At 42.6% G+C, this 12256-nt stretch overlaps 1 protein-coding gene across 12 annotated transcripts in view; it reads right to left on the bottom strand.

Moving 5' to 3' along the window:
* Positions 1-12256, bottom strand: part of LOC122680161 (cyclin-Y-like protein 1) — a 256180-nt gene that overhangs the window by 135934 nt on the left and 107990 nt on the right. For all 12 annotated transcript variants that reach the window (XM_043881201.1, XM_043881202.1, XM_043881205.1 and 9 more), the window contains 4 exons: positions 11573-11615; positions 10795-10870; positions 8493-8603; positions 8091-8160 (listed from right to left, as the gene is read on the bottom strand). In XM_043881201.1, the coding sequence (XP_043737136.1) occupies positions 8091-8160; positions 8493-8603; positions 10795-10870; positions 11573-11615 (300 nt within the window). The remainder of the gene's footprint in view (positions 1-8090; positions 8161-8492; positions 8604-10794; positions 10871-11572; positions 11616-12256) is intronic.

Genomic DNA, 12256 nt, shown 5'->3' with positions numbered 1-12256 from the left:
GCGGGCTACAGTTCATGGGGTTGCAAAGAGTCGGACAGGACTAAGCAACTTCACCTCTCTTCACTTCTTTTCTTGCAAATTTCTTAGGGTAAATTGCTAACCTCTGACTCATATAAATTAACTGTGAAACAGACTTGGAAATAACCATGACCTATCTGCTTACAGCCAGGGCCAAGGCAAGGCAAGGACTACCTAAGAACACGGGCTTTACTACCAACATGCCTATAAACAGGCCTCCAGAAAGCGAGGTCCACAGCCTAACTCCCAGAGCCTCTGAATGCTGCCTTATTTGAAAAAAGGATCTTAGCAGATGGAACTAGAAATTAGGTTAAGGACCTTACATGAGGACATATCTTAAACTATCCAAGTGAACCCTAAATACCATCACAACTGTCCTTACAAAAGAAAGAGGGAGACAGGATACACACAGAGGGGGAGGCAGAGACTGGAGTGACATGGTGACTAGCCAGGGAGTGTCAGCATCCCCAGGCGCTAGAGAGGCAAGGAACAGATCCTTCCCAGAGCCTGTGGGAGAAGCACAGCCACACCTATACCTTAACTTCAAACTTCTGGCCTCCAGAACTGTGAAAGAATAAATGTCTGTTGTTTCAGGTCACCTACCACGCTTGTGGAGATTCAAATAGGAATCACAGGAAACTAAAATGATATCCTGCTAAAAAGGAGGCAAGCTGCTTAAACATATATCCAGGGACTGATTTTTTCTAACCTCTACAAATTGTAATGATAAACAAGTTATTAAGCTAGAGAGACACATACTTTAAAGCAACCAGAGCCAATACAAGGGCAGAAGGGGCCCACGGGGCTAGCACGCCGAGCAGAGGTGTGTGGCGTGGGTTTCCCTTAAGGTGTCTCTAGAAAGTGGCCTTATGATAAAGCCACAGAAGCAGCTTGCCTGATCAATCTTGGGAAAATAAGGTTGCACGGCAGAAATTAGGTAAGACAGTATCAGTCTGAGGCAAGCACCCCTTGCTGGGAGAACTCAACGACTAGTTTGCAAACAAGCACTAGTTTCCAGCCTTAAGAAGCCCCACGCTCAAGGCAGGCTCACCTTGTCCTTCACCTTCATGAGAATCAGGGCGTCACTTTCAGGGCAATCAAACCAAGCCAATGCTTGGAGATTATTTCCATCCTACTGATTTGGGAAACCCAAGGTACTGTTTCAATAGATTAAGATCTCACTGAAGCAATGAGTTGCTCAAGAAGAAACAGCTCACAAAAGGACAAATGCATCGACAGAAAAGCAGGTGAGAGGTTTACCTGGGGCTGAGGGGAGCAGGGGGATGGGGAATTACTGCCTAATGACCACAGAGTTTGTTTGGGGTGAGGAAAAAGTTCTGGAAACAGATAGTGGTGGCAACTGTGCAACACTGCCACTGAATTGTACGCTTAAAAATCGTTAAAATGGCAACTTGTATGTTACATATAGTTTACCATAATTTTTTTTAAAAAATGCATAATGTCACATACCCCAAACCACTGAATTGTACACTTTAAATGGGTGAATTGCATGGCGTGCAAATTTATATCCCAATAAAGCTGTTAAAAAAAAAAAAAAAAGAAACCACTTTCAAAGGGTCACTTAGTAAATGCTACTTCTTTACTTTCCTCTCCCAATAAAAACCTACAACTAGAAATGCTGCCCAGCCCAGACTGAGATTTAACCATATGCCTCAAAGGGGGAAATAAAAAGCAAAAAGACATACATGCAAATCTTCCTGAGCACCACTGAGTTACAAGCATGCTTTATCCCGCTATCCCTCTTTTTTCTGATCAAGGCTCATAACTGAATACAAAGCCCACCTTATAAGAGGCCTACAGTACTAAAGATATGATTATATGGTATTTTCTTTAAAAATGAAAAGCTCTCCATTTGTTCCCAGCATTTGGTCAACAGAAGTCTTCAAAGTATAAATGTCCCCAAAGCAGTGACAAGCTGACTGAGGCCTATGACATGTCAGGCACTGTGCATTTTATACACATTCTCCCGTGGCACTCTGACAGCAACCCTATCCAATGGGCACCATCGTTCTCAACTACAGATGAGGAAGCTGAGGCACACAGAGGGTAACTTGCTCAAGGGGGTCCAGGTATAAGGAGCAGGGCTGGGATTCAAATCCAGGTACCTGATCCCACAGACCACAGCTGCTCTCTACTACACAGGACCCTGAAGTGAGGCAGTTCTACTGGAGAAATTAACCAAATGATTTTAACACATGAAACGCATATGGAAACCCATTATGCTGAGCACTGTGACAGTCACAGGTAGGCCTTCCCAACAGCACAAACTGTATTGCACCTCTCACTTATGTTGTAAAGCTGGAAAGCTCTTGAGGGAAATTACTCTAACACTTAAAACAATGGACTCATGGGCTTCACTGGTGACTCTGTGGTAAAGAATCCACCTGCCAATGCAGGAGATAAGGGTTTCATCCCTGATCTGGGAAGATCCACGTGCCGCGGAGCAACTAAACCCATGCAACGCAACTACTGAGCCCACAAGTCACAGTTACTAAGCCCAAGCACCCTAGAGCCCATGCTCCGCAATAAGAGAAGCCACTGCAATGAGAAGCCCGAGCACTGCAACCAGAGTAGCCCCCACACACCCCAACTAGAGAAAGCCAGAGCAGGAACGAAGACCCAGCACTGCCAAAAATAGACAAATTAAATTATTAAAAAAAAAAGAACCACAATGGACTTGATACCCAACATTACCAGGATCTCAATGAAGACATATTGGCTCCCTCACCCAGGATGCTAAAACCCAACAGCAATTGCTGGGAGGCTTCCCAGATGGCACATTAATAAAGAATCCACCTGCCAATGTAGATGTAAGAGACGCGGGTTTGACCTCTGAGTCAGGAAGATCCACTGCAGGAGGAACTGGCAGCCTCCTCCGGTATTCTTGCCTGAAAACCCACAGGCAGAGGAGCCTGGCGGGCTACAGTCAGCGGCGTGACAGAGTCAGACACTCAGGCTGAGTGCCTGAGCACGCGCGCAGGGCAGACCGGCCTCGCCCTCCTGTTGCTCCAGCGCCTCTCACTCCTCTGTATGAGAAGAGGCCGGCAGGACCGCAGAGGGTAAGGTGAGAGCCGCCCTGCAGGGGCCAAGTACTGCTCTCATGAAAGACAAGCAGGATCTGCACTTCCGGACACGTGGGTCACCAGTGAACGACATGGTTCAACGTGAAGGGTGGCTGCTGGTAACTGAGACAATAAGCGTGGTTCCGTCCAGCACCAGTGAAAGGAGGTTTCGCACGGATCTGAAGTATTTTGTTTTTCTACAACCCTTCAGTTTAAAAAATCTCTCTGATATTAAAGGTGAAGCACAGGCATATTAGCAGAAAGAACTTACTGCCCGCACATGACTGCTCTCCATGGAGGAAAAGGGAGAAGACATCAGTGTGCTTTATCTCAGGCGCCGTAATCATTCCTCCTACTCGCCACTTATCATTGTGTTGTGTAGCTATACAACCTTCCATAAATTGCTGGATTCATCTGCATAACAAAACTTTCTAAAATGCTTCAAATCAAAGCAATCTTGCTTCTATTATGTACCAATCTGACAGACTTCATTGTCCTCTGATTTTTCCTAAGCAAACACTAAAAGGTGAGTACAGGGAAAGTGGATGCCTCACATTGGCTCCAGTTTTAAATCAGCACTTCAATCCATTTTCTTCTCTATCATGAAACTTAAAACAAAAACACATGCTGCTACCATATCTACTGTTTTGAATTTCCCAGCATGTCAAATTCTCTTGTACTTCAGGAAAGGAAAATAATAGACCCTGGCCACCTACTAAGTCTGAGGAACTATCAAAGTCCTTTAGCATCTCATGTGACTTCTATAACTTACATGGGAGGGGGGTAGTTCCAGTCCTGTTTTTACAGAGGAGGAAATGAATTGTCTTATCTTCAGCTTAGATGGAACACATGGCCCTGTCATCCTAGGAAGACTCCCGTTGAAATTCAGAATGCTGTGGGACTTCCCTGGTGGTCCAGTGGTTAAGAATCTGCCTTTTGAAGCAGGCGGTGTGAGTTCGATCCCTGGTCCAGGGCTAAGATCCCACATGCCTCATCACCAAGAAGCCAGAACATAAACAACAGAAGCAATACTGTAACAAATTCAAGAGACTTCTAAAAGAAAATTAAAAAAAAATCAGAACACTTGTGCCAAGCATGACGCAGCTGTCCTTTACAGTAGAGTGCAGGCACCTCTTCCTTTTTAATCCCACTACTTAGAGACTGGCCAAAATAAGATACATGTTCATTTCCTTCCTCCTTCTAAGAACTGAGAAAAATCGAAAATAACCTTTCCCCAAAACCCTTCATAAAAGGTTATCTATTAATACAAGAGCGCTCAAGGTGTCTTGCAGAAACAGATGGCTGTTAATAAAACATAACACTGAAGTCTGATTATGTGCTTTCTGTCGTGCAATAAAAAGTATAAGCAGAAAGTATTTTTAGCTCCTTCCGGGCCTAAAAGGATTTGACCAAAGGATCTTCTCTAAGTCTGGTTTTCTATGCATTGATGAAAACTGACCAAGGTCATAAAAGAAGGTAAACCATTTCCTGAGCAGAGAGCCTGCAACATAGAGGAAGAGCACGCTGCACACAGCCTGTCATTAGCAGTGGTCTCATCCCGATTTCCATCGTTCAGCAATCTTAGGACTTTCATTCTGAGTCCAAAAAAGAAGGGAGAAACACACAAGGAGCCCAGGAAAGGAAAGAGACAAATGGTACCCTGCAAAGTCCTGCCGGGACATTTCCCTGGACAAATCGGGCTTAGAAAGTGCCCTGTACTACACTCCATCTCTGCAATCTGCTCAAGCACCAACTGTCTTGGGATCTTCTCAATAGCTGACTCGGTAAAGCTTCCCCAAAAGGCACACCGAACACAGTCAGATGCTAATTTAAAATAATGCAGAAATAGGCTGGGTTTATCTCCACTCAAGGTCTACTTTTTAAACATAAACCTTGTGAGAGCAAAGCAAAATATTATTTACACGTGTAAGTCATCTCATGTCCACCCAAATTCTTATTAGGGATATGTGTGTTTGGTTAAGCTTACATTGAGAAAAGCCAGGTGCCAAAAAGAAGGCTGAGCGCCAAAGAATTGATGCTTTCAAACTGCAGTGCTGGAGAAGACTCTTGAGAGTCCCTTGGATAGCAAGGAGATCAAACCAGTCATCCCTAAAGAAATCAACCCTGAATACTCACTGGAAGGACTGAAACTAAAGCTGAAGCTCCAATACTTTGGCCACTTAATGCAAAGAGCCGACTCATTGGAAAAGACTGATGCTAGGAAAGACTGAAGACAGGAGGAAGAGTGTGACAGAGGATGAGATGGTTGGATGGCATCACTGATTCAGTGGACATGAGTCTGAGTAAACCCTGGGAGGTAACGACAGGAAAGCGAGGCATGCTGTGCTCCATGGGGTTGCAAACAGTCCAACACGACTTAGTGACTGAATAACAACAAAAACAAATAAACCCTCAGAAAGATTTAGATTCTTCTAAAATCAACTGCTTGAGATAACACTGATAGCAATTGTTGCACAGCTTTTTACAAGAGCAATTTTGAAGAAAAGTAACAAAATCAAGGTTTAATATCATAAATGAAACCTGCCTTTAAGTAAGAATGAGGTCAATATTGGTTTCCTAGGTGGTGCAGTGGTAAAGAATGTACATGCTGATGCAGGAGATGCGTGTTTGATCCCTGGGTCGGGAAGAACCACTGGAGGAGAAAATGGAATCCCACTCTAGTATTCTTGCCTGGGAAATCTTATGGCCAGAGAAGCCTGGTGGGCTACAGTCGAAGGGGTCACAGAGAGTTGGACACGTCTGAGCAACTGAACATGCGTCCACTCACAACATCAAAAGCAACTGCTTTTCCCACTTTCTTAACAGGTTCAGAATGGGTGGCTATACTTAACCAAGCTAGTCCAATATAGAATAAAAATAGTCCTTATTTTGCACTTTAAATCCTGCTAGGATCTTTTTCCCTTCAAAGATAAAGAAACAATTCTTCCTTCACAGATAGGGAAAAATAGAGAAAAAAATCAAATTGGGCAAGAATTTTCAGTGCAATATCACAGGAAGATTCCTAAATCTCAACTATTTTTGGTATGCATCTAGGTTTTAGCAAAAAAATAATCTGAATGGACACCAGTCCCATTTTAAAGTTAAGTTATGTGTTTACTGCCCAGTTCTTCTGAGTAATATCTTTGCCCATAATTAGCAATACTAAATTGATCTAGAAATATATAAAGTCTTATTTAAACTTTTAAAGGGCTTCCCTTGTGGCTCAGCTGGTAAAGAATCCTCCTGCAATGCAGGAGACCTGGGTTCGATCCTTGGGTTGGGAAGATCCCCTGGAGAAGGGAACATCTACCCACTACAGTATTCTGGTCTGGAGAATTCCATGGACTTTACAGTCCACGAGGTTGCAAAGAGTCAGACATGACTAAGCAACTTTCACTTCACTTAAACTTATAAACCAAAGCCTACTTTGACTGCTCTTCATTTTGGCCACACAGATAACTGATAAACAAGAGACATCCTCTATCTACCCCCATTTGCAACCATCACCTGACTTTATTAGGAGCTGATTTTAGTGCAGAAGCAGGATTGTTGTTTTAAATATTTAAATGGAAGTAAACATCTCCCCAGTTGCAAAATACTGCTGAATGACAAACTTAACATCACATGCATAAAAATGCCAGAAAGGCCACAATCCAAATGTATTTAGTGTCACTCACAGGTTCCACGGTTGATGCCATAAGCGGGCCTAAGATTTACAAAGATAAACACTGCCCCCAATTTAGAGTTAAGGGGTTAGAAAATCCCACTGTGAACTGGATAGATAGCAAGAACTTAACTGGTGGCAGAACTACTTTTCCATGCAGAAAAATTCAACTTAATTTTCAATATATACTACATTGTTACCCAATCCTCTTTGAAAGACTTTTTTTGAAGTGAAAGATGTTTTTGAAAAATCAAACACATCTACCTCTGAACTTCCACAGAAAAGAACAAAGATTTAAAAAGGAAGAAGCCACAGGATGACAGAATTCACTAACTCAGACTACAAAAATTCCAAACCTGTAGGAATCCAGATGTTTGGAATTAACTTCTGACTCTGCAGCATGGCACCTATGAACAAGCACTGTGATACCAGAATTTATAAACTCCGGAGGAGACGGCATTCTTACTTGGGAAAGCACTAATAGACATGTAAAATGCCGCATACAATATAAGGAAATGACGTCACCAAGCCGACCCTGAAATGGCTCTCTCAGAAATGGTGAGTGATGTGGGCTGCCCACTTCTGTCTGGCTCACCTAAGCCTCCCAGAACCAGCCCTGCGGAGAGAGCCGGGGTAGAGACGAAGGCCTGGGGCCCTGGCACAAAGCCAGGCTGTGGCCAGCTTGATGATCACATTCACAACTTTAGTCTCAACTGTGCCAAGAAAGCGCCAGCCTCGCTTTGAAGTGACAATCTAGAGATTCTTTGGAAATGCTCTGAAAGCAGACGTTTCCCTACAATCACACTGACTTCCTCCGACGGTGAAGGTGCAACTTCACCGGATCCATTCAGATGAGGGTTTGGGATGCAATGACCATCAAAACTGCTCCACAGGTTATCTCAGAAGTCATTTGTGTAACCAACATCTTCACAGAAAGGACGTTATTTAGTTAGGTAATAATGTAAGCATGAAGAATAATCTCACTTGTAAAGCCTGTTGGGGTTAGATAGGTCTGACTGTGTACACAGACACATACACAGAGTCTCCCTCGTGGGACATTTAAACTCTGAAGCCGTCAGTCCTTTGTCTTGGAAGAGATGTGCTACCTTTCATAATGTTTTCTAATTTTTTTTAGCCAATATATTGAATACATTCTTTTTGAAAAGGTCAACTTCTATTTTTCAAAAAACATCTGAGTCACCAGAGATGAGGAATATCTTATCTAAAAATGCCCAAGAGCTCCCAGTCACCCCTCACCAACATCCCAGATACTGGGCTTTTCCACCAAGAGAGGAGGCTGGGGCCCTGGGACTCTGATTACTTACTTGTTAAAAAAAGGTTCGATGAGTTTTGATCTGGCAGATACATGACTCTTTGGAGGACTAAGAAAAGAACCTAATGAAGAAAAGAAACAGAGTATCACAAACAGTCAAGGAGACAAAGCCTGAAAAAAATATCTTGAAAAAAAAAAGGAAAAAAATATCTTGAAATCAACAGTACGGTTCCGCAAGGGTAAAATAAGTGCTCATGTGGACCGAGTACCACAACCCCAGGTAAGCATTTGATGGTTCCTCCTGTGCACTCCCCAACCCCCACCCAGCCCCCTCCCCCTCCTCCCTCAAAACCCTCCCACTTTCTATTGGTTGAGTGGATCCCAGGGAAAGGGTAGACAGGGAAGAGTCCCCTCCAGACCATGGTGTGTTGACAGAGGCAGGTACAGCGTGTACCTAGGTAGTTGGCCATGGAGATGAAACACAGTCCTGTAATATAAGCATCATAGCCGGCCTCATGGAGCTGCTCAGAAGCCGTGTCGTAACTCGGAAAGCCTTCTGCACTTTCTAAAGAGAAAAAAGAAAACACAGTCTTCCCAAGGTCATCACAAATCATGAAGACTGGTAAGCATGCTGCCCTGCCAAACCCAGATGTCTGTGCGGCAGAAACACCCTAAATAAGCAGAAAGAAAGCTATCTCCTTCTTAATTCTCTCCACACAAGACCTTGAGATAACAGAGTCACTGAAAATGAGGGCTTTGGTCTGGACTAGAGAAGTGTCTTGGTTACATTATCAAAGACTCAGCCCCAGGCCTCCCAACTGCATGCTGTTGGATGCTATTTACAACCATGCATAACTCACTCTTGTGACCATGACTCCTCCTCTGATTGGGACGCAAGGGGTATTTCAGAGCAGTTGTCCCCAATCTTTTTGGCACCAGGGACCAGTTTTGTGAAAGACAAATTTTCCATGGGGGTGAAGGTGGTTTGGGGATGATTCAGGCATGTTACATTTATTGTGCACTTTATTTCTATTATTATTAAATCAGCACCACCCCAGGTCATCAGGCATTAGATCCTGGAGGCTGGGGACCTCAGAGCAATGGCTAAGAGCATGGCCCCCAGTGTCCACCGTCTGAGTTTGAATCTCTGCTCTATCACTTAGCTGCTGTGTGATCTTGGGACACGTTGCCCCCTCCGGGCCTCTACCATGGTAGAAGGGCAATGACAATCAGAGCCCCCTTGTGAGGCTTTTGTGAGGATCAAATGAGCTCACTTAAGTAAAGCTCTCATGCCACGTTTGGTACATGGTAAACACTCTGTAATTGTTATCTGACAATACTCCAGCTCACCCTCCCCAAAAGCCAAAGATTCCCATCAAGGTTGGCAGTTCAAGTCAATAGTGTCCTTCACTATGTCTCCGAGCTCACAGATACAAAGATGGAAAGCACAACCAAGTCCAAAAACAGATCAGAATTTGCTGTAATGCTGCCCGTGCAAACACGGCACATCTTCATGGGAGAGACAGTTTTATGACATGCCTCTCTGGTCACAATGATATTCACAGATGCTGAGAGAATGAGGTTTGCTGAACCTACTTTAGACTAAACTCTCCTTACTGGAATATTATGTAGAAATAACGGGATAAAACAGTAATTCATAAATAGTTATTTCCTAGAACCATTTTGTAAGTGAGTATCAAAAATGTTACAACAGAATCAAAAGCATGAGTGGAAATTAACAATGAAAAAGCTGTAATTGTTTTTATATCAATACAATGCTCTTTAAGCAAGAATTCTTTAACCTCAGTAAGTATCGAATATTAGATTTTAAGCTTAAAAAAAAAAACTCTTTTAATGTGATAGCCAACTAAGTCATGGCCTCTATTCTACTACCAGCTGAGACACTTATTTCCAAAATCAATTATTTCCATTATACTGCCCATTATATTATTAGAGGAAAGGTCTAGGTTTTCTCCCCCCACCCTTTTCTTAATTCCTTTTTTGGACTATTCCAGAAAGGGAAGCAAATAACTGTATTCCTGGCTGCTTTAGGACCTTCCATTGTCAATTTCTGAGCCATTAGCCCTGTTATCAATTTCTCAGGAAGCTGCAGGCTACATCTAATGGGATGTTAATTACAATACCAGCAGCATGACTAAGATCAACAGGAACCAAGGAAGTAACTAACACCTGGAAGTTTCACCAAAACACATGGGTGGAACCATGGCCAGATAGGGCAAACATTTCCACCCCGGAGAAACGTCCCTCCCTTCTCTGGTTTTCCTCACCACTGCTGTCCAGTGCCTAAGCTACCTCTGAAGGAGGCAGAGGTGAAGCCCCCTCCTTCCTCATCTGTAAACCCAGTTCTTGGGCTTTCCTGAGACAAAAAGTATATTTTCACTCTACCCCTGACAATTAATCACCAGCTCTTTGTCTTCGCTTAAACCAAAAGGAAGACCCATAAAGTCTGGGGACAATTCCAAGATTAAGAAACAAAAAGTCCTGAAGATGCCATTGCTAAACTTCTTAATAAACAGGCTACCCAATCCTACCCGTGCAAGGTAGAGTTAGGATTAGAAGACCATCTTTATTTAGAAAACAGCAACTCAACCAAGGGTATGAGCAAGTTAATTCAGCCAAAATTTATAAATGTACAATTTATTTAGTTTCTAGAATAGTTTTACCTTTCTTCCATAATAGACATCCATAATTATCATTGAGAGTGTGGAGCTTTCTACGATCATTTATATTCTTACCAACTTTAGGAGGGTTGAAAGGTGTCTCTTTTAACCGCTTTTCCAATTCTGCAAGGGATGTGTTGTTAATGATATCCTGCAAACCAGGAAACACAGGGAGGAGCTGTCATCGTCTCAGAGCAACATTTACTAGAGATTCATGAACAATCAGGACCAAAAAAAAAAAAAAAAAGTACCTAGTACTGCCCCCTTGTGTTCTTTAAAGAAACACAGGAGTCCTTCTTCTCAATATAAGAGAGAAACCACAAGTTTAATTTCCACCATATGGAAAGTACAGCCACATGAAAAGTTTTTATAGATGTGTTAAGTATCTACAGACCTTTGGCCAGAAAGCTATACTGTTCTGGCATTCATTTCACTCAGCCATATAAAGTCACTTCAGAAAGAAGCAAATGATTATATTTTTACCTGAATTCTCTTGATTAGACTATATACCCAAAATATGTAAAATAAGGAAAAGGAAAGAGTGTATGCATCTGTAATCTATTCAAAAATTCATTATATGTTTTAACATTAAAAATTTACATTCAGAAGGAAAAAACCCTCACAATTCCACTACCCAAAGACAACTGCTATTGACATTTGATGTATTTATTTCTAGTCTTTTCCTCAATTTCTTTTTTATCTTTTTTGTTTTTTCAGAGAACAAAAGGTGGTTAAGGGGAAGGTGTATTGGAAAATGACATTCATTAATTGACCAGAATTCTAAAGCTGTAAGCAGCAATCTGGAAAATTTCAAACTGTAATTTATCAATAATAATTCTGATTTTTAAAATACCTTAAAAGGTTGTGTGCTGGCCATCAATTTTGTATCCAAGAGCCTAAAAACAGAAGAATTTTTTAAAAAGGTAAACAATGGACAGCAATGTTCAAAATGTACTTTACTCCAATGAGTAATAGTGGACGGGGGCATTAGGCACATCAGTCATCTGCATCTCCACCACGTCGGACTGTGGATGAGGTCCCCTCATCCGGGCACTTCATCACAAGGCTGCGGGGAAGCCCACAGCCACTTCTAGAACAGAAGTTCCAGAGGGCGCGGGCTCACACTGACATCGGGGTAAGTCAAACATCCTCATGTGTTTGCACGTGGCTCAAACACTGCTGCAGGGCTGATGCTCCCAAGCTCTCATCCTCTCCTACCACTATCCAGATCTGTACCATATAGTATCCTAGAGGGTCAAAACCTGCATTTGCAGTCTCACACAACTGTTATTTCTCACTACTCTGCTTCAGAGATTGCAATAGAAAAAAAAGAGACACACACACACACACTCGTATGAAAATACTATTTCCTCTCACATAAATATGAGTAACTGCAGATAATTGGGCAGAAACAGTCTGGCTGAAAGAGCAACTGCTCCAAGTCCTCTGCAGACAGGTCCTCGGATACAGACTCTTGCTCTGAGGGCTCCATGCGGCTGACGTGGGATCTATCAGAACACACCATACTAACCATGGA

Source organism: Cervus elaphus, chromosome 22, assembly GCF_910594005.1.
Source record: "Cervus elaphus chromosome 22, mCerEla1.1, whole genome shotgun sequence".
Lineage (NCBI taxonomy): Eukaryota > Metazoa > Chordata > Mammalia > Artiodactyla > Cervidae > Cervus > Cervus elaphus.
Note: the sequence above shows the minus strand (reverse complement) of the source record. Positions and strands in the feature narration are given on the sequence as shown.